The sequence below is a fragment of the Pezoporus occidentalis genome, unplaced genomic scaffold (assembly GCF_034315485.1).
Source record: "Pezoporus occidentalis ecotype Australia unplaced genomic scaffold, CSIRO_AGI_Poc_V1 ctg83, whole genome shotgun sequence".
NCBI classification, from domain to species: domain Eukaryota; kingdom Metazoa; phylum Chordata; class Aves; order Psittaciformes; family Psittacidae; genus Pezoporus; species Pezoporus occidentalis.
Window position 1 is genome coordinate 494,336 of NW_026916192.1, and position 20,696 is coordinate 515,031.

At 57.8% G+C, this 20,696-nt stretch overlaps 1 protein-coding gene across 1 annotated transcript; it reads right to left on the bottom strand.

The window, feature by feature from the left end:
* Nucleotides 1-5,001: 5,001 nt before the first annotated feature.
* Nucleotides 5,002-16,659, bottom strand: SNTA1 (syntrophin alpha 1). Its single transcript, XM_062604056.1, has 8 exons — nucleotides 16,363-16,659; nucleotides 13,393-13,578; nucleotides 7,962-8,160; nucleotides 7,663-7,870; nucleotides 7,465-7,595; nucleotides 6,380-6,576; nucleotides 6,116-6,303; nucleotides 5,002-5,854 (listed from the first exon to the last, which is right to left on the bottom strand). The coding sequence occupies exons 1-8, from the start codon at nucleotides 16,634-16,636 to the stop codon at nucleotides 5,762-5,764; spliced, it is 1,476 nt and encodes a 491-aa protein (XP_062460040.1). The 5' UTR covers nucleotides 16,637-16,659; the 3' UTR covers nucleotides 5,002-5,761.
* Between the last annotated feature and the right edge of the window lie 4,037 nt (nucleotides 16,660-20,696).

A 20,696-nucleotide genomic window follows, 5' to 3' on the forward strand; every position in this document is an offset into this window, starting at 1 on the left:
CTAATAAAGCGTTAACAGGAAAATTGCTGAAGTGAGATCCGGAGTGGATTTAACAGTTTATCCAAACTCACACTGAAGAGATGCTGATACTTACCGGGTTCAAGGGTTCTGGCTGGGTGGGAGATGGGTTAGATCCTGGGCAGCAACTTGTGCATCACCCTTGGTTCTCTGCAGCATCCCAGGTTCAGCAAAGCGATGTGGGGAGGATGGGAACATGGGTGTACATAGCTGTGTTTCACCCTGGAAGCCCCAGGAGGCTGCTGGAGTGACATGGACCCAGGACCCCCTGGATGATGCCAGCAGGAGGGAAGCACAGCCAGAGCACACAGGAGGTCTCTGGAAAGGGATGTGGAGCTCTTGGAGAGTGTGTGATGGCACAGAAAGAAGCGGCTGGGAAAGGGAAATGGGGATGTCCTCACTTGGTAGTGGGAAAGCAGTTAAAAGGTGTTTCTATCCCCACCTAAGCCTTGTGCAGATGCCAGCACTGCCAGAAAGAGACACAAAGAGGTGAGGGCCCGGGGGTGCTCCAAGAGCTGGAGGAAAGGCTCTGGCTGAATTATGGGGTCCCATCTGGGGTCCCTGCTTGCACCAACCAGCCCTGTCCCCCCTGGACAAGCAGATTTCCACCCAAGGATGTGGCTGAGAACCTCCACCACTGGCTGTCTCAGAGCACGTCAGGGGAGAGACTCCTTGAGAACATCACATGTTAAAACAGATCCCACCACCATTTGCTCTACTTCTAGCACAGGGGGGAGAAAAGGGTTATCCATGGCTCATTCCTGCTGCCAGCCGGGCAATTTCACACCACGCTCTGTTGCCAAGGAGATGTCACACTCAGGGTGGAAGGACCAAGCACCCACCAGGCAGGCACAGCACCAGGGAGGCAAGGAGGGAACTAGTGCTTTCCATAATGAAAGGAAAAAGAGGAACATGGGGGGAAGCAGCAGCCCAGAGGGCACAGGGCTAAACAGCAGTTACTGGAGTGAGCAGGGGAGCCATGGTGGGTGCAGGACCTGGGGAGCCCCAGGGGTGTTTGGGCTCTCAGCACACCCCAATGTACCGACAGCCTTATGTCCTCACCAGGCCAACACCACTAAATGCTCAGGGCTAAGCTCCCCCAGAGGCCGGGCTGGAACAGCCCATCCCTGCCCAGGGTCGTGCACAGGGACAAGTGCGGAGCCACAGCAAGGAAGGTACCAAAGGATGCATTGAGAGCTCACCTTTTAGGCAAGAGAAAGTGTGGAGCTGTTGGAGAGAGGCCAGAGGAGGCCATGGAGATGCTGCAAGGGCTGGAGCAGCTCTGCTCTGGAGCCAGGCTGAGAGAGCTGGGCTGGGTCAGCCTGGAGAAGAGAAGGCTCCTGAAGGGGAGACCTGAGAGCAGCTCCAGTGCCTAAAGGGGCTGCAGGAAACCTGGAGAGGGGCTTGGGACAAGGGATGTAGGGACAGGCCAAGGGGAATGGCTTGAACCTGCCAGAGGGGAGACTGAGATGAGCTCTTAGGCAGAAGCTCTTCCCTGGGAGGGTGCTGAGGCGCTGGCCCAGGGTGCCCAGAGAAGCTGTGGCTGCCCCATCCCTGGCAGTGTTCAAGGCCAGGTTGGACACAGGGGCTTGGAGCAAGCTGCTCTAGTGGAAGGTGTCCCTGCCCGTGGCAGGGGTTGGAACTGGATGAGCTTTAAGGTCCCTTCCAACACAAACCAGTCTCCACGATTCTATGAATACAGCCAAGGCTGAATGAGAGAAAACATCCTCATTACTGCCTCGGATCCTTAACATTTAATGTAGCATCCCCGCTCTGCCCAAGTCAGGTCACTCCTGTTTACCTTCATCAAATGCCAAATACAGTTCGCCACACCCCAGATGGGAGATGTGTGTGGGATCACTGGCACTGCTGTGCCACCCCAGCTCCAGATGAATATTGCCTTTTAATGATAAGCTCTCCAGTACAAATAGTAGCTGGGGCGCTGCGGCTGCGGACGGGGCCCGAGCGCCTCTTACTCAGCAGCTGACTGATTTGATTCCCCTTCCCCGCAGCGTGCTGTCTGCCAGGAAATTTTCATTTGGTCTCTCTTACTTGAGACCCAATTGTAAATGTCAGCGCTAAACGCTCAGATTTAAGTGCTAGGTTGTCTTGTTTGATTACGGCACTAAAAGGTCAGAGCCGGCTAATGGAAAGTACAAGCAGTATTGGGAGGGAAACAGTGTTCTGCCATGGGTGAGCAAACACCTGGGGACAACCTAATCACTCTTCCTGCAGCATCTCTCTCTTCTCTGGCTCCTTCGTTCGGGGCTGTTTTCTAGGTCAGAAGACCTGGAAAAGCCATTTCTGGGGGCAATTTCTGCTGGGGATGCTGACAGCACTGGGGTTCCCCAGGGAGGAAACAGAGAGCTCACCCCAGGCTGGATCATGCCCAAAGGGCAACGGATGGCGTAAGAGCCAGGCTGCTGCCAACCCCACTGCCATCAGCCTCTTCTCTCTATGAACAGCTCAGGCTGGCATCATGTTTTAGTGCCAATGTCTCTGTGCCATCTCCATCCCCAGTTTTCCCCCTTCTGGCAGCTAGCATCCCAAGAACTCCGTAGAAAACAAAGCATAACCTTTTTCCTCTTCCTTTCCCAGTTGCCACCCATTTCCCATCACTTCCAGCACCTTTAAAATCCCCTTTCCCTGAGCTGTTTGAGTCACCATGGCCAAATAAAGCTACAGTTGCCTCCAAGTGATTCAGCTGAGGAAATCAGGTTTTTATCTGAGCCCATCACCATCATTCCAGTTCTTTAAGCTGAGTTCATTATATTTGCTTTAAAGACACTTCCAATAATATCAGTCCTTCTACTATGAAAATGCTGATAAAACCCTGATGAGCTGTTATTCCTCCCCAGGAAACAGTGTGATGTGGTCCTAACCAGGAGCAAGCATCACTCGATACAGATGCTGTCCTGCACCAGGAACCAGTCCCTGCTGCTAACCCCAAAACCTTTCCTGGGCAGAGAGATTCAGTGCTGATTCCGGATGTCTGAATAGTTCTGGACATTTACACCCATGAAAATTGGGAATTTTAGGAAAACTAAAAGTTTTAGGAAAAAATTTGCATGTTTTTTCCCCAAGACTTTGGGGTCTTTGCCCTCCATCCCTCACACCACTGATGCTGGGATGCTTGTACCACCTCTCCAGACATCTTCCCAGGAGTCAAAGATGCTGCTGGGCTTAGGGAGATATCTCCAGGTGCCACGGGCTCCTCTCCGGGAGTCAGTTCTATCCTCTCTTTCTGATGGTTTATGTTACAAGGTCCCACATCACCCACAGAAATATTCTTCACAGGCCCCTTTACAAGAGCATCTTTGCAGAATGGGTCCCATGAAGCAGAGGATGCTGCCAAAGGGTGATGAAGCTGAGAAACCACCACAAAATATATGAAGGGGGTGGAAATCCTCACCCCACCACCAGCAGCAAATACAAAGAAAGCAAAGGAAAGGAATATCCAACTCTAAACTGAGCTGTCTCCTCCCTAGGCCAGGCATGGAGTGGGATGCTCTGCCTGAGCTGTGCTGGTAAAGTCACAGCAGTTTGTGGCCTGTAAGATTAATAGGAAATCTGCTCTGGATTGGGAGTGATTCCCTCTTTTATTGGAACAAACCCCAAAGAGTAATGGCTGTAGGGCAGGAAGAGGAAGGTAAATTGCAGTAATAATGTGTTTCCTTGTGCAGACATGCTTTTGATCATAGAAAAAAATACACCATCTGTTTCTAAATTACTTGTATTGATTTAACACTTAGCAAGGGGGGGGGGGGGGGGTCTTTTGCAAATCCATTTGCAAGGGCTCCTGGAAATCTGACAGTTCTGTGCAATAAAAAGTACAGGCTTGTTCATCATCAAAGATCTCTGCTGCCAGCCACGGGGCTCTGCATGGGGAGGAACAGGCTGCACCTGCATGGGCACCTCATCCCCCCGTCTGCAGCACCCTGTCCCACTGAGAGTGGAGAAGTTGAGTGCACGCCACACAAGAACTATTTCCTTATGCCAAATAAGCTGTTGTGCTTTCTCCCTGCTCAAACCACACACACCTCATTGCCCTTGTCACTTTTTTATTGCTTTCACAGAATCACTGACTCCCAGACTGGTGTGGAAGGGACCTTAAAGCTCCTCCAGTTCCAACCCCTGCCACGGGCAGGGACACCTTCCACTAGAGCAGCTTGCTCCAAGCCCCTGTGTCCAACCTGCCCTTGAACACTGCCAGGGATGGGGCAGCCACAGCTTCTCTGGGCACCCTGTGCCAGCACCTCAGCACCCTCACAGGGAAGAGCTTCTGCCTAAGAGCTCATCTCAGTCTCCCCTCTGGCAGGTTCAAGCCATTCCCCTTGGCCCATCACTACATGTCCATGTAGTATCCTGGGCATCCCTTGCAGTTTATCCACAGCAGCTGCTGCCACATCACAGCTCCTCACTTTTTGGGTGAGAAAAGGCTTTTTGCTGCCAAGCCCCACATTAACAGGGATGCACCTGGGATAACGGGGGTCATGGTCAATCTGGGATGCACTCAGTAACTACCGGTAGTGCCTGCAGACACCATAACCACAGGAGGGCTGCATTCACAGCCTGACCTTTCTAGCAAGGGCTGCTTGTGAAGGGAACAACATTCCAAGGCTCTGCTGCCACCAGCCAGGCGGCTGCTTCCATTGGGAAAACAGAAAAACACAACTTCTGTGAGTCTGGAAACAATGCCCCCCCCCTCTGCTGAGCATCCCTAAGCACAGGGTATCCAAACCCACCTTGGTATCACCACAGCAGTGCAGGCACCAGCATGTCTCCCTCTGCCACAGGGCTGGGCACTTTAAAAGACATTTATCCTCACCTGAGGCCCCCCCCAGGGTCCTCAGCACCCCCAGGCCAACACCACCAGCCCACAACAGGGAAAGCCCTGGCAGAAAACACCCTGAGGCACAGCCGAGCTGTCACCCACAAACACGTTTTGTACTTCTCCAAGCGAAGACCTTGGCTCCCGCAGGCTGGGATCCGCAATGTTTATTTGACCCCCCCACAAAAGGCATTTTTATGAGGAATCTTTTGGTTCATAAAAGAAGTTATTTCCCAGCAGCCCCCCTAAACTGAGAAATAAAGTGCCCCAGGAGTTAGCACAGTAAAATGAACCATCCAACTCCAACGAAGCAAAGTGGTTCCTATCATTTGGTACAATACGGTATAATTTGGCAAACAGAGCTGATCTGCAGCTCCCATCTCTCAAGCACTATGGAGCTGGCTTTGGTCTCCGGGCCTCGGGCTGTCTGTCCAGGGACGGACACACGTCCTTGTGCTGCAGGACCTGGGGACTCTCCAGAGGGTCCGAACCAGGCGGGTGAGAGCTGCTGCATCAGCATTTATAACTGCTTGATATAAATATAAACCATGGATACAAACAGCTTCTTTGTACAGAAAATATCATCTCACAAGGCACTGGGGTGACGACCGCAACCGTTCACAGCGGCTCCATTCAGGCTTCTCCAGCCACCACCGAGCATGGGTGTGGAGGAAGGCGGGGATGCAGGGACTGGAGAGATGCCAGAGCTGCCATCCAAGAGGGATTTCACCCCTCTGCTGAACCCAAATGCCCCGGCAGTGGTGTTTCCCAGCTGGATGGTGCTGTTCCTTGGCAGGGGTGGTGTGACCCCATCGGGTCCAGTCTCCATGGGATGGCTTGGGGCTTGGTTTGGCCGGGAGGAAGGTGCATAGATCAGCCAGGGCGGGGGCAGCTCTGCCCAGTGCCCCCTCTTCATGCCAGCAGCCCCAGCCGGGTCACCTTGGCCGAGAGGAAGGAGTGGATGATGAACACGATGGTTTTGGGGCAGGAGTGAAGGTCCAATTGCTGCAAGAAAGGAGCAGAGGGATGTTTGCAATGGGGAGGGATGTTCTGGAATAGGCAGCTTTCTGCTTGTGGCAGAGAGTACAGGGACCACCCGGCACTCTATAGATGTCACCACAGCCTGGGAAGGGGCTGCATCTGGCCAGGGGTGGGTGCACAGGCCATGCGGGGTGGATGCTGTATGCAGGGTGGGTGCTCTGCTCCCCATGTGCCCCCAGGTACAGCGGGAGCATGGGTTAGAGGGGTGGAAAGGGTAAAACTCACAATCTCTCCCTCTGGACCACCAAAGTCCAGGTAGAGCATCTTGGTGCCATCATCAGAGGACATCTGCAGCTTCTCAAAGGGCTGCTGCAGCAGGATGGTCTTGCTGAGCCCAGGCTCGGTGCTGGAGATGGTGAAGCCCTTGTCGATGTGGATGGACAGGGTGCAGTCCTGCCCCTTCCACGTGCAGGCTGTGGATGTGGACAGGCACAGGGGTGAGAAGTGGCCGTGGGCCCCACCGCCCGGTCCCCCCGGCCCCCCGCTGACCTGCCGACACCTCCTGCACCAGCTCGGCCGCCCCGTGGGTGCCGTCCACCAGCAGGCGCGTCCACAGCGCCAGGTCGCGGGGGCTCTCCAGGCTGAAGAGATGGGTCTGCACGCCCAGCCGGGTGCCGCTGCGCAGCGCGAACGACAGCTCCGCCTCGTACAGCGCCGAGCCCTTGGCCGGCCCCGAGTGCACCAGCCTGCGGCACCGCAGCGCTCAGCACCGCGGCCCGCTCCGCACCGCACCGCACCGCTCCCAGCGCGGCTCCGCACAGCGCAGCTCCGCCGTGGTGCGTGCGCGGCGCGGCCGGCAGGGGCCGCTGCAGCCCCGCGAATGCTCCCCCCGCGCAGCCCGAACCCTCCCGAGCGGCCGCCCCGCGCCCGGATCCCGCACGCTGACACCGCCCCGGGCTCTGCCAAACCCTGGGTGCTGCCGGCAGCCCTGGGCACTGTCACAGACCCACAGGATGAAGGGACCTTAAAGCTCATCCAGCTCCAACCCCTGCCACGGGCAGGGACCCCTTCCACTAGAGCAGCTTGCTCCAAGCCCCTGTGTCCAACCTGCCCTTGAACACTGCCAGGGATGGGGCAGCCACAGCTTCTCTGGGCACCCTGTGCCAGCGCCTCAGCACCCTCACAGGGAAGAGCTTCTGCCTCAGAGCTCATCTCAGTATCCGCGGGTCCTGCTATCACTCCTGAACACCGCCACCATCCTCAGGGCCCTCTCCCCACCTCTGGACCACCTCCTCAGGACTCTGCCATCATCCCAGGGCCCTGCCACCACCCCTGGCTGGACACTGTCACTATCCCCAGCATCCTGCCACCACCCCAGACACCACCACCACCCCCAGGCCACAGTCACCATCCCTGGACATCACCACCACCACCACAGGGCTTTGCCATCATCCCAGAGCCCTGCCACCATCCCTGGACTCTGCCATCACCTCAAAAGCCCCTGCTGCCAGCCCAGGAATGCTGCCAGCATCCCCAGCGCTCTGCCCTGACCCACAGCCCCTGCTACCATCCCAGACACCATCAGGGCCCTGTTTCCCATGCAAGAGAGGAGGGTGCTGGGCCATGGTCCCTACCTGGTGGCGATAAGGGGGTAGCTGTGCACAGGCTTGCCCAGGGCATCCCGGCTCTGCGGCAGGCTGCTGTACAGCAGCAGCTCCTTCTCAGTGAGCACAGCCAAGAGGTTCCTGGTGCCGGCGCTGGGGAGCTGCAATGGGACTGGGTCAGGGGCACCGGCAGCGCGGTGGCAGGGGGTGTCGGGGGGCAGGGGGTACCTGCTCAGTCAGCCAGCCCACATGCTTCACGTCCCGGCCAGCCACAGCGCCAGCACCGGCCAGCTGAGCCCGCAGCTCCTCCTTCACCCGCGGCACCAGCGCGCCCGCGCTGGCCTGGATGGTGCTGAGCCACGACTGCGCCATTGCCTCATCCTTCGCCCGCAGGAACAGGGCGACGCGCCCGTCCGCTGAGCACACCTCCAGGTACCTGCAGGGACACGGCCCCGTGAGTCCCCACAGGCCCTCGGCACCACGGGGCACTGTGGTGGCATCACCCCATCCCCGCACCCTGCCCTGACCTGTGCTCCGGGTCAGTGGGGAGGCACTTGCGGGACACGTAGCACATCTTGAGGGGCACGGTCCTGGCCTCCCGGAGCTCCTTGGGGGGCAGGAGAGGAGAGGAGCGCTTCTGCAGGGTGGCAGGTGAGGGGTCCCAGCTCACTGTTGCCCCCGAGGAGGAGTTCTTGAAGTAGGGTGAGATCTCCTTCATGTACTTCACTGGAAGAGAGGCAGCACCAGTTAAAGGCATGGCACAGGCTGGGGCAGCCTCGTCCTGCCCTGCTGAAACCCCTTGCACCCTCTCTGCACCAGAGCTGGTGTCACCTCCATCACCTCCTCAGAGCTGCCACCCATGGGCGCTGTGTGCCCTCTGCCGGGTGCAGAGAGGGGATAGCACCGATGGGCAAGGTGCTACCAGAGGGTGACACGACTCCTATGATCCTCTGCCCCGCCGTCCCAGCCCAGGACCCCTCAAGAGGGATAAAAATGGCCTTTTCCCCCTTTTTCCTTTCCTTTAGCCCAGATCAGGTCACAGATCCAAGTGTGATCAGGTCCCTGGGGCCGCACATGGAGGCAGGGGGTGGGGAATGGGCAGGACTCCCAGGGCAAAATTACAGCCTGCAAACTGTGCTGGTACAGCCAGTCCCACCGCCAGCTGGGAGCAGCAGCTCTCAAATACCATGGCTCGGTCCCAGGAAAAGCCTCCAGTTGGGAACTGTGTGCTCGCAGCTCGCACCACCCTGTCCTGGGTTACAAACCAGGGACAAGGACTCGGCTGTCAGTCCCCAGTGAGTCCAGCTGCAGAGCCAGAGCTCTTAGAGCCACATGGGGACAGCAGCCAGGTCCCAAGGGTGAGGGGAAGAGGGAGATCAAGGTCCCCAGGAACTGATGGGGCCCCACAGCTGTATCCTGAAAATGAGGTCAGCAGCAGCAGCCAAAAGCCTTGGGCTGAGCAGGGGGAGATGCCAGTCACGGTGCTGCCCAGTGGGACCAGCCAGTGGCTCCAGGGAAGGGCTTTCCCCTGGGTGGCCCCTGGGGAAAACACCATGGGAGGGACATTCCTGCTGCCATGTCATAGGGTCATGGAATCCCAGCCTGGTTCGGGTTGGAAGGGACCTTAAAGCTCCTCCAGCTCCAACCCCTGCCACGGGCAGGGACACCTTCCACTAGAGCAGCTTGCTCCAAGCCCCTGTGTCCAACCTGCCCTTGAACACTGCCAGGGATGGGGCAGCCACAGCTTCTCTGGGCACCCTGTGCCAGCGCCTCAGCACCCTCACAGGGATGAACTGCTTCCTAACATCCACAGCCATCACTGCTGGTTTCACTCAGGTCCAAGTGAGTTTCAGTGAGGGTGGCAGGAGGGGGGGTACAAGCTTGGCTCTGCAGCTGACTCCTGTAGGCAGCTGCTTGGTGGAGCAGCTCCATCACTCAGCAAAGCCACAGCAGCCTGATTGTGTGCCAGAAAAAACCCTCTTCCCACCCGGAGACAATCTGCACCCACAGCCTACCCCCATCCTTCACCTACCACCACCACCCAGCTCCCACTTCATTCCAAACCCAGCCAGCTCCCCAAAACCTCTCAACACTGAAACCCCATTAGGAGCTGCAGTGGGACGCAGTGCCCCGCTCTGCCTGGCCCCAGCAGGACACAGCTACACATGGCTGCGATGCTGTTGTGACACAAGGGGCTGGTCACCCCATGGTGGCCCCAGCCAAGGAGGCAGCGTGGGGCCACCAGCTCCATACCCTGTGCCTCCCGTTATAAATAGCTGCCGCGCTCCCGCAGGCATCTGAGCCGCCTTGGATTCTACCCTGAGCCATTAATCTCGGCAGCATGGACCTGCCATTATCCCAGTGCTTGGGAACTAATTGGAGTTCAGCAAGGCAGCACTCAGCCCCGGAAACCCGAGCGGCATCCCTGGGCCAGCCCGCAGCTCCTGGGGCACGCGGAGGACGGCACCGGCATTAGCTGTGCAGTCAGGGTCACGTCCCAGCTGAGCCATGGGGATAGAGCAGTGCCCAGCCTCAGGATGAAGCATGGAGAAAGAGGCAACAGGGGGCTGTGCACCAGGCCTCCATCCCGTGGGAGCTGCTGCCCCCTCCAGTGACCCCAGCACGGGCTTTATAGCAGGTTGACTCACTTCTGCCTGTCCCTTCACTGCAGCATCACCTGGTATTGAACGGATACAGTTAAGTACCTCCAACTCATTAAAGCAAACACACCATATTGTGCATCACCTCTGCTACTGGCAACTGTCAGCAGACATTCACTTTGGTGTCCCATGAAGAGCTGGAGAACACCTCAGCACTTTCCCTCCTGAAGCCCTTCTGAGCCCCAAGAGCAGCAGTGACACAGAACCACACATACCCCAGGTGCCACCTCCCTCCTCCACTGAAAACCCCCTTCTGCTCTGCACTGTGTGTTATTTACCCCAGGGTCACCTACACTCTGTGGGTGTTTCACATCTCACACCATGCACATCACCCTCCACAACTGCTTGGGCTTCCCATGGTCAGGACAATCAGCCCACGAGGGTCATGCTCCCCCAGCAGCCCTTTGCTCTGCTGAATTCCAAGTTTCCAAGCTTTAGTTGGCTGAGTGAGTCCTGGAGAGCTGCAACAGCCCCAGGAGCTGCCTTGTGGCCAACAAGCTCAGGGCCACCATGGAAGTGAGATGTCCACAGCTCCTTCTCCCCATTGCTCCCAGTTCTCTCCCAGTGCCAATATGGCACAAAGGCTCACCCTGAAAACCACCCCTGGCACTGAAGCCCTTCCCAAGGTGGCTGGAAGGATGCTTATCAGCCTTTCCCTTGCTGTGGAGGGTCGCTGGATACCAAGCAATACAAAAACCTCACCCAAAAAAATAACGTAAGGGAGAGCAGCTCTTCCCCAAATAACACTGTAATATAAATACAGTCCAACTCCTCCTGCAAATACCAAGAGAGCAGTTTGGCAGATCCAAAAGAACCTCTTGGCAGCACACACGGAGAGGTATGTGCGTGTCCTCATGCCCGGCCAGCAAGGACACCCTGGAGGCAGAGCCAAGCTGAGCCCAGGGTGAGAGCCAGCACGTTGAGCTGCTGCTGCTGCTCACATCCAAATGTGTCACCTCCCAGCTCGGCCACTTCGGAGGCGCTCACTGCCCTGTGAGGAGCTGCTCCCTGGTTTATTGGCTGCTGCAATGCTGCTTGCAAACTACCCTAAAAACTCCTAAACCAGGGAACAGACACAGCCCAGAGGAGCGAGGCAGCAAACAGACCCTGGCTGTGACCACCTACTTTGGTACTTTCAGCAGCCACAAGGGAAGTCAGAGTCACATCTGGCAGCACTCAGGGACCAGAAAGTGATGTTAAGGTGCTTCTCCCCAAGCTCTGGAGCGAGCCCAAGCAGGAGAAGGGAGCAGAAAACCTGCCTTTAACTCCCTTTGGGCACCTTAAGGCCACCGTCTTCCATCAGCCCTGCCACCCTACCCCGGGGCAGGCTGAGCCATTGGGGTGCAGGTATAAGGCAGGGAACACCCCATCCCAAGGCAGGCCCACCACCTCCACAGGGCAGTGCCAGCCTGACGATGACCACCCTGCAGCGTCAGCCCTGCAGGGGCAATGGAGCATCCTCCCCAGAACAGGGAGGAGATGGAGATGCACTACATTTATACCCGATGTCCATGATCAGTTGAACCCTGCTCCGGCTGGTGCCTGCAGCATCCCTGAGCAACACCACACTGCTGGAGCCCAACAGCATCAGCTACACACTCATCACAAAGCCTCTGGAGCACCATGGTGGAGCTGGCCCAGCCCCACTCTCCTCCCAAAGGTACCTGCTGGGAGTTCTACTGAATTCAGAAGCCCAGCAGGTCATAGCTGAACTACAGCAAAGGCCCTGCCTGCCTGGCAGCATGCAGCTCTGCAGGGGGATGGAGGAGGGGATGGTCCAGGGAGAGAAGCTGCTCTCTACAGAAAGAGCAGCTCATCTCCACCTCGCTCTAGCAGAAAGGGAACCCACACCAAAGCAAAGGATGACAAAAGAATAACAGAGAGAGGGTTGTCCAGGAACAGCTATGGGAGGAATTCTGCAGACTGGCAGGGAAAGAGGCTCTTGTGTTTCTCCTTGGTCAAAAAAACCCAAAACAAAACAAAACCCACCCCACCGCCAACCCTATCTGCTCCCAGCAGCTGTGCAGAGCAGCACATTCCTCCAGCTGAACTGTGGTCCTGCGGCTCCCAAGAGAGGAGGAACCCACAGCAGAAAGGGCTGGGCGAAGCTAAAACTGAGAATCTGGAGCTGAGACAATGTGGGGAAGGGAAGCAAGAGCCACAGCGGCTGCTGGCAGCACACACAGCATTGCTCCTTGTGCAGGCAGAGACCAGAGCACTGCCCCCACATGAAACCTCCCTCTGCAGCCCTGCAACTGCACAGGGAAGGGTTTCTGGTGCCAAGACCCTCGTGGTTAGCCACGGTGATGCAGGGGCTGGGAACAGGAAGGGTCCTGTCCTGAAGGACAGATCCTGGGTGCTCCTGTGCTCACCTGAGCTGATCCAGGGTGGGCAGACATGGACAGGGGTAATGCAAAGTGCAATGGGAGAAGAATGGGGTGCTCCCCTCAGGGCTCCTGCGCTCCCAACCCACCAGCCCTCACCCACTCCCCAAGTGGAGTTTGGGGGGCTCTGCAGTGTGAATCCTGGTACCGGGGACTGGCCACCCAGTACCATGAAGGAGCCTGTTCCCAGGAGAGCAGCTCCAGTCTCCCCTGGAATGGGGAAGGCTGCATCCCTGGGATGCTCACAGCCTCAACTGCCAGGTCTAAGGGGGTCTGCAGCTGGGGTTCAGGCAGCTCCTGTGGGTGTTCTCCTGTGCTGGCTCTGCCTGTGCCTGGCACCTTGCTCCTCTTGCTGAAACCCCCGCAGCAAACCCAAAGGTGCTCAGCAAGGAGCAGGCTGCCAGTGTCCGCCCTCCACGCTGGCACAGGCCTGCAGAGTTGCACCAGCCCAGGATGTGGGTTTAAATAAGAATCACAGGGAAAGCAGAAAAAGCTTTACATTGCCCCATGAACAGCAGAGCTCAGGGTGGTGCTATACAGCAGAAAAGTCACAAACCCCATGAACACATCTCCCATCACTGCCTGCCCATGGTCCTGCAGCAGAGAGAAGGAGGGAGCCACTGGGCATCAAGTGGTGGCACACACATACATGTCCTCCCTATCTGGAGGGAGATGGAGACCCCAGCAGTGACCTCGAGCTCAGGATGAGCAGATAAACCAGTCTGTACATGCTGCTTCCATTCAAAACGGTATGTAAATGAATTTGCAGATGATGCAGAATATTCATGCAATGATGCAGATGATGCAATGAATATGCAGAACATCCCAATGTTCTCAGTACATCCCCAGGGAAATCAGGGATCAGCCCCTGGCAGCAGGAGGACCTCGTGCCCCCTCGCACCCTCATCTCCTACCTTCCAAGACCACCTCCTTGCCCGTCTTCTTCAAGGCCTGCACCGCCTCGTCGTGCGTCGCCTCGGAAAGGTCGGTGCCGTTGACGGCGAGGATGGCGTCCCCCACGTAGAGCGCCTCGGTCTGATCTGCTGCCAGCCCCTTAAAGATCTTGGAGATCAAGATGGGCATTTTATTCTCTCGGCCACCTTGGAACAGAAGAGAAACAAAGGGGTTGTGGCTGCCGGAGCACACGGAGGAGTGGGGATGCTTGGGGACCAGCCTGCTGCCCATGGCACACCCGCAACAGCCACGAGGCTTTGGAGCCACAAAGATGATGGCTCCAAAAGCAACCTGAACAGTCACAGGTTTCCTCACATAGCAAACACTCAACTTGGCCATCTCCCCATCGATTCTGGCAGGAAAGCATGCCTTTATTGGTATTGTGTGTGACTATCCCTGTCCTAAGGACTTTGTGCTCTAAACAGGTAAGAGCTGAATCTTTTTGGAGAGGTGAAAGAGCCAGGGAGAAGTGAACCAATATGGCTGTTTGCTCCCCTCCACACAGTAGCCCTATTTACCTGCTGCTCCAATTCTCCAGACTAAAAGGATGTCATTCAAACCTCCTGGCAGCTCAAGAAGATCAATTTGCACGTTACCTTTTGAACCCACAGGGAGATTCGAGTGGCACTGCTGCCTCCGTGCCAGGGAGGAGCAGGGCTGCAGCAGCTATCACCAGACATGCCCTAACCCCCAGGTCAGCATGTCCCGAGGAGCCTCCAAGAGATGATCTCTCATTAGCCCAGGATGGGGGGACTTTGTGCCCAGACAGCCAAGTAGCCACCAGCATCCTGGCCTGTACCAGCACCGGTGAGGCAGCAGGGCCAGGGCAGTGGTTCTGCCCCTGCACTGGGCACTGGTGATGCCGCACCTCAAATCCTGTGTTCAGTTCTGGGCCCCTCACTACAGGAGAGACATTGAGGTGCTGGAGCAGGGCCAGAGAAGGGCAATGGAGCTGGTGCAGGGCCTGGAGCACAAGTGTGATGGGGAAGGGCTGAGGGACCTGGGGGGTTCAGTCTGGAGAAGAGAAGGCTCAGGGGGGACCTGATTGCTCCCTACAACTGCCTGACAGGAGGGGCTGGGTTCTGCTCCCAAGGAACAAGGGATGGGACAAGAGGAAACGGCCTTAAGCTGCAGGTTTAGATGGAGATGAGGAGTAATTCCTTCCCCAAAGGGTGCTCAGGCATTGGAACAGGCTGCCCAGGGCAGGGCTGCAGTCACCGTCCCTGCAAGTGTTCACACACCGTGGAGATGAGGCCCTCAGTGCCATGGGTTAGCGGTGGCCTTGGCAGTGCTGGGGAATGGTTGGACTGGATGAGCTTAAAGATCTTTTCTAACCTGGTTCACTCTGTGACTACCCCAGAGGCAGAGGGTGAGCCCTGGCTGCTGTCACGGCCCCAGGGCTGTCCCAGCCGGTGCCACAGGCATTTCCTCACTCTGATGCCTGCCAGACCCCGCAGGGCTCCAGTTATCAGCTGTCAGAGGCCCCGCGGGGGCTGCTGGAGCTGCTGAGCCCGTCCCTGCAGCTCCTCACCCTGCCAGGGCCCCGCACCCCAGCTCCCGCATGGCTCCCACTGCCCAGCAGCCAGGGCACGGCCAGCCCGGGTGCCCATCCCCTCGCCACATCCCATGGCAGGGCACTGACCCCGCATCCTGGTTCACGGTGAAGCATTCCAGCGCGGACCGTGGCTGGCAGAGCTCCACCGGGGACTTGCAGGAGGGTGAGGAGGAGCGATGCGCTCCGGGGCAGCCCGGAACAGCCTCAGCTCCCTGTTGGGATGGTGACTACTTGGTTTCCACGTACGTCACTGCAGAACTGAGGTGTAACTGAGCCCAGCGACATTCCCCATTTCCTGGGAGAGCCGCAGAGCTGGCAGTAACTTGGCAGCCAAGGGGGTATTGTGAAGGGGGCTTTGTGCTTCCCAAAAAACACTGGCAGGCTCAGGCATCCCGCAGACACAGCCAGCGGCACCGTTTCAATCCGGACATCCCCATCGCAAAGCCTCCTGCTTCCAGAGGGAGCCAGAGGCCGTGGCTGCGTCTCCTCCGAGCTGGGAGAAGCCACGTCAGGAAGTGAGAGCTGACCAGGGGATACGGAGCTCGCTGCCTGCACACACACAGGGTTTAAACCCTCTCTCCCATAGCTCCTGACAGCCCTTTCCCTGCCCGCTTGCTGCTGGTTCATCCCCCTTTCCCAGAGCCTCCAACACGCTGAAGCCGGGTGAAAAGCCGAGGCAGGCACCAACGCCATCCCTGCCCCAAAAAGTTTCCAGCCTGAAGTTCGGGCGAGTCCCAGAGGAGGGGGTCAGCTCGGGAGGGAAACAGGGATTCCAGCACGGAGGCTTCCCGCTGCTCGGCTCTCCAGGAGCAGATCTCCAAGCCTGAGCTGGTTTAAAACCCCAGCTCCCCACGCCTGGTGATCTCCAAGGGCTTTGCAACCGCCTCCTTCCTTGTGCCGATGGTTTAAAGGGGCATTTCCCGGCATGGAGACACGGAGGGGACAAGGACACGCAGGCAGAGCCCTCCCTTGGGCTGCAAACGGGCAGCTCTTGTGTAACCGGGTGCCCTGTGTGTCCCACCCGCCCCGGGAGACAGCACCCTACCCTTGTGTGCAAGGGGGCAGTGGGACCCGGGCTGCAGCTGGGGCACAGTGGCCAGGGGCTGGCCGGTCACTGCTACACCCCAAAGTGCTGCTCTCTCCATGGGCTGTGGATGTTTCGGGTCCCATCACTGCCACGTGTCCCCCCCTCGTCCTGCACAAGGGCTCGGGCAGTGCCAGGGGATGTGAAGACCCCGACCCCAGCCCTCCCCCCCACCCCGGGTTTCCTTTCAAGCCCGGCAGCAGGAAAGGCGGCAGCAACAGGTCCCGGTGCCCTGTGCTCCCCGCACCCCCCGCCCCGTCCGGGACCCCCTCCCCGGGCCCCGTCGCTCACCTTTGATGCTGATGCCGAGCCCCCCCACGTCCTGCTTGACGACGCGCACCGTGCGCCTGATGTTGGCGAGCGCCTCGGGCACGGCTGAGCCCGGGTCGCCTCCGTTCAGCTGCGCCGCCGGGGCCTCGCCGGGGCCGGCAGCGGGGCCGGGGCCATCGGCCGGGCTCACCCCGAGCGCGTCCTCGGCCAGCGAGAGCAGGACGCGGAGCCATTGCCCGCCGGCGCCGCGCAGCTCCAGCAGCCCCGTGCGCGGGGCGCGCCTGCCCGCCGCCATCTTCCGCGCTGCCGCCCCGCTGCGCGCCCGCGCACCGCCCCGCGCAACGCCCCGCGCACCGCCCAGCCCGCACCGGGACGGGCAAGGGGCGTCCCGGGACAGGGCGGGACACGGGAGCTTGGAGCTCCCTGCTCCGGGGCGGGATGGGGTGCGGGGGGAAGAGGGTCCCGGGTGCTACTCACTCCCTTCTGGGACAGGGCACTGTGAGGGACACGGGTCCTCGGTCCCCCCTGCTCCGGCCCGGAACGGGGTATGAGGAGAGACCAGGGACCTCAGTGCTCCCTGTCCCAGATCAGCATGGAGTACGGGATGAGCTGGTGCTCCCCAATGCTCCCCACTCCGGGCCGGGATGGGGCACCAGGAGGGACACGAGACCCCGGTGCTCCGTTGCTCATCCTGGGTCTGGCCCAGGGACAGTCTTCCAGTGCCTAAAGGGGCTCCAGCAAACCTGGAGAGGGGCTTTGGACAAGGGCCTGCAGGGACAGGCCAAGGGGAATGGCTTTAACCTGCCAGAGGGGAGACTGAGATGAGCTCTTAGGCAGAAGCTCTTCCCTGTGAGGGTGCTGAGGCGCTGGCACAGGGTGCCCAGAGAAGCTGTGGCTGCCCCATCCCTGGCAGTGTTCAAGGGCAGGTTGGACACAGGGGCTTGGAGCAAGCTGCTCTAGTGGAAGGTGTCCCTGCCTGTGGCAGGGGTTGGAACTGGATGAGCTTTAAGTTCCCTTCCAACACAAACCAGGCTGGGATTCGATGATTCTATGCTTCCCACAACACCCTTAACTCCTTCCCAGGGGCCAGCAGTGGCACAGGGACAGGCGGTGGCCCCATGCTCAGGGCAGGGCTGTGCAGGGGCTGCCTGCACTCAGCCCTGGCCAAGGAGCTCCCTGGGGGCCAGTTTCTTTGCAGCGACCTCAGGGCAGGCACCTCCCAGCAGCCCAGCGGGTGTTGAACAGGGAGATGGTGTTTGGAGGCATTCAAGGGCTGTTCCCTTTGCTCCCTTGCTTGTCCTCACAATCATGAACAGTTATTTTGCCTTCTTTCCAGCCCTGCATGCCAAGAGGCCGCACTTAGGAGCAGAAAATGCTACTAAGGTGTAGTAGCAAATATCTCTCTCACATCCCTTGAGCCCTTTGCACTCCTAGCGCTCCAGGGGGCTCAGAGAGGGGCCTACTGAGATCTCTGCAGAACGCCAGGATTTGTAAGCATTGAGGAACATCCACATCAGGCTGTGGATGGGATGGATTGAGGGCCAGGGGCTGCAGCCAGCACTGCTCAGCACAGCCCTTCCCTGGCCGGGGCCACAGCCAGCGCTGAGCATTGGCCATGCACAGAGGGAAGAATGCTCCCGGGGCTCCCTCCCACACAGCAGCAGCTGTGGAATGTCTTGAGGTTGCACAGAAGAAGCCCTGAAGGTTGTTTCTCTACAAAACAGGCAGTTCACACATTCCCCACTTTCCTTCTGCTGCAAAGTCCGGGGTTTGGCTTAAGCAAGTCCTTGCCTTTGGGGTATGGTGCTGCTCGCTGGAGGAAGCACTTCTACACCAGCCCATCAGCCAGCCCAAGGTGTGATCCCATCCCTGCACACCCCACAGGCTGCTTGTGCCACTCGGTTTGGGTACAGCAGAGGGGCATTTTGTCCTTTGGTCCTTCAGTGGAGACGGGGCTCATTTTCCCTGTGCCACCCCGCTGGAGCTCTCACTTTCCCAGCCGGGCAGCTTCCATCAGCAGTTTGTCCCTGTTTTTTTTCCCTTCCCAATGCTGCTTTTGATGCTTCCAGCCTTTAAGGCCACGTTCCTGTCTGAAGCAGCAGTGGAAACTCTAAATCCTGCTTTTAGTGCAGCAGAACAGCACTGTCAGGTTGTTTTCTTCCATTTCCCAGCTCTGTGCCCAGCAGCAGGCTGAGAAGCACACCCTGGATGCATGGAAACCATCCAGATGGTGTCCATGTCAGGCAGAGGGTGAAGCCCTGCCCTTCCCTATCTTGCTGCTGGGACGGAGACAACACCATGGTCCCCAGAGCCAGGGCACGATGTGAGGCCAATGTGGAGGCACAGTAGAAAGCTCATGCCATGGCCACCACTTCTGTACAGCTGCAGGACTGCCTGTTCTCCCCTTCAGCAACTAGTGTTCCTGTGGCAATTGCGTCAAGAGGGGAGGTTGAAATTAGACATTGACACATCTGGAGTCCAGAATGCCCTTAGGACCCTGGTCCTGAATTGGGCAGGGGGTACAACAGACTAGTGCAGTGCTGGGGCAAGAGCTGTGGCCTGGGAAGGTTGGGGTCCACAAGCAGAGGTGCCGCTACCTTTGGGACCTTCCTGCAGGCTTTTCTCTCCCAGCCTGGCTCCCAAGACTGCTCCTGCTCAGGCTCCTTCATCTCTCAGGATGTGTCCCAGGGCACATGGTGAACGCTGGGAACCCAGTGCATGGGGTGGTCCCGGCTGGATTTGACCCTCTGCAAGGTGCCATGAGGGTGATTCTCATGCCACGGACAGCCTGTGGGATGGCAGGGAGGAACCGAAGGCTGAGGCTGGCAGGCAGGAGCAAGTCGCAGCTTCCAGAGATGCCAGCAGCGTTCGTCAGGGCTCCTGCTGAGGGGGAGCAGCGGGGGAGGACTCGCCTGGAGAACTGATTCTATTCACAGGAATAGAATCTTCCCGCAGCAACGCACGTGCGTGGTGACAAAAGCCCAGCTGGGAATTCCGCCCCGCAGCGGGAGCCGTGGGAGGGGAAGGAGCACGGGGGCTGCGCTGTGGGGCTGGGGGTGCTGCAGGGCCCTGACCCCGCCTGCGCTTCAGCTGCAAACATCACCCCTTGTCTCCAGCCGAACAGGAGGACCCGGGGCCGGTGCTGCTGTCCAGCGGGATTGAGCCCCTCCTGATGTTTCCCCAGCCCACTGAACTGCGTCGTTAAGCAGCTATTATGAGCCTCGTTACTCCTCGTACCCAGGAGCTGTGTCGGAGCCCACCCGTCTATTTATAGAGATGGTTTCTTACTTGTCTTCGTTGCATTAATTCCTTCTGAAGCAAAATAAAAGACCTCAAGAGCTCACGCTCAGTCTATGGCACAACATTCCCAAGCCACAGGGATACAGGTAGCATCCGGTGGTGCTCAGGATGCTCCCTCAACAGCCCCTAGCTCTCAGCACCAGGGAAGTGCTGCTGTGCTCTGGGAATTCATGGTGGGGACACATGAAAACCCTGTGAGGGATGGAAGGGAAGTAAAACAGCTTTTGTTATATAGATAGGTATTGCTATAGATAGATTTTAATAGAGGTAGATTTTAATATAGATATTAATAGACTTAAGTGTGCAATATACGTATTTAACAGATGGATTCATCCTTTCTGATGCAGGAAATGAGGCAAAATGGCATTGTCTGACTTTAAAATCACTGGAACCTCAGAGTCCTTTAACTTGAGAGCACTTTCTGTTTGCTTTGGGACATAATTAGTGGCCTGCAAAGTTTCTTCTGTCTCAGTCCAGGCCCTTCTCTTACCACATCCCTGTAACATAACCACAATCAGCTGCTTTCTTATCACGTGAAAATACTGTTGCTGCCTTGTGGCAGATCTTTATGTTAGGGCAGGAACAAGAGACTGGATGGCAAAAAGCAGCACCCGGGAGCTAAAATAGCTTTGGGAAAGGCAAAAGCTGTAGCAGATTAAAGCCCAGTATTGGCTGCCTGCTGCTGCTTTTGGCTCTCAGATGCTCTAAAACCAAGTGGCATCAGCGGCAGGGATTTCATTCAGCCCCTGGGGTAATTTAATGGACATAAATTAATCATAGAAGTCAGCACAAGAACTGCACATTGTAAACTCTACCATCACGTTTGCATCTTTGAATGGACTGATTCGCTCCACTGGCCTTTTCCATAGGGAATGGGGCAAATGTTTTGGTTCATTTGTAGCTTGCAACTGAAAATGCTGATTCTTCCCTCCTGAGCACTAGGGAAGAGGCATCTCCTGGACTGCAGAGCTGGTGGGAGTCACTGCTGGAGATTTCCTGCAGCCCCTTTAGGCACTGGAGCTGCTCTCAGGTCTCCCCTTCAGGAGCCTTCTCTT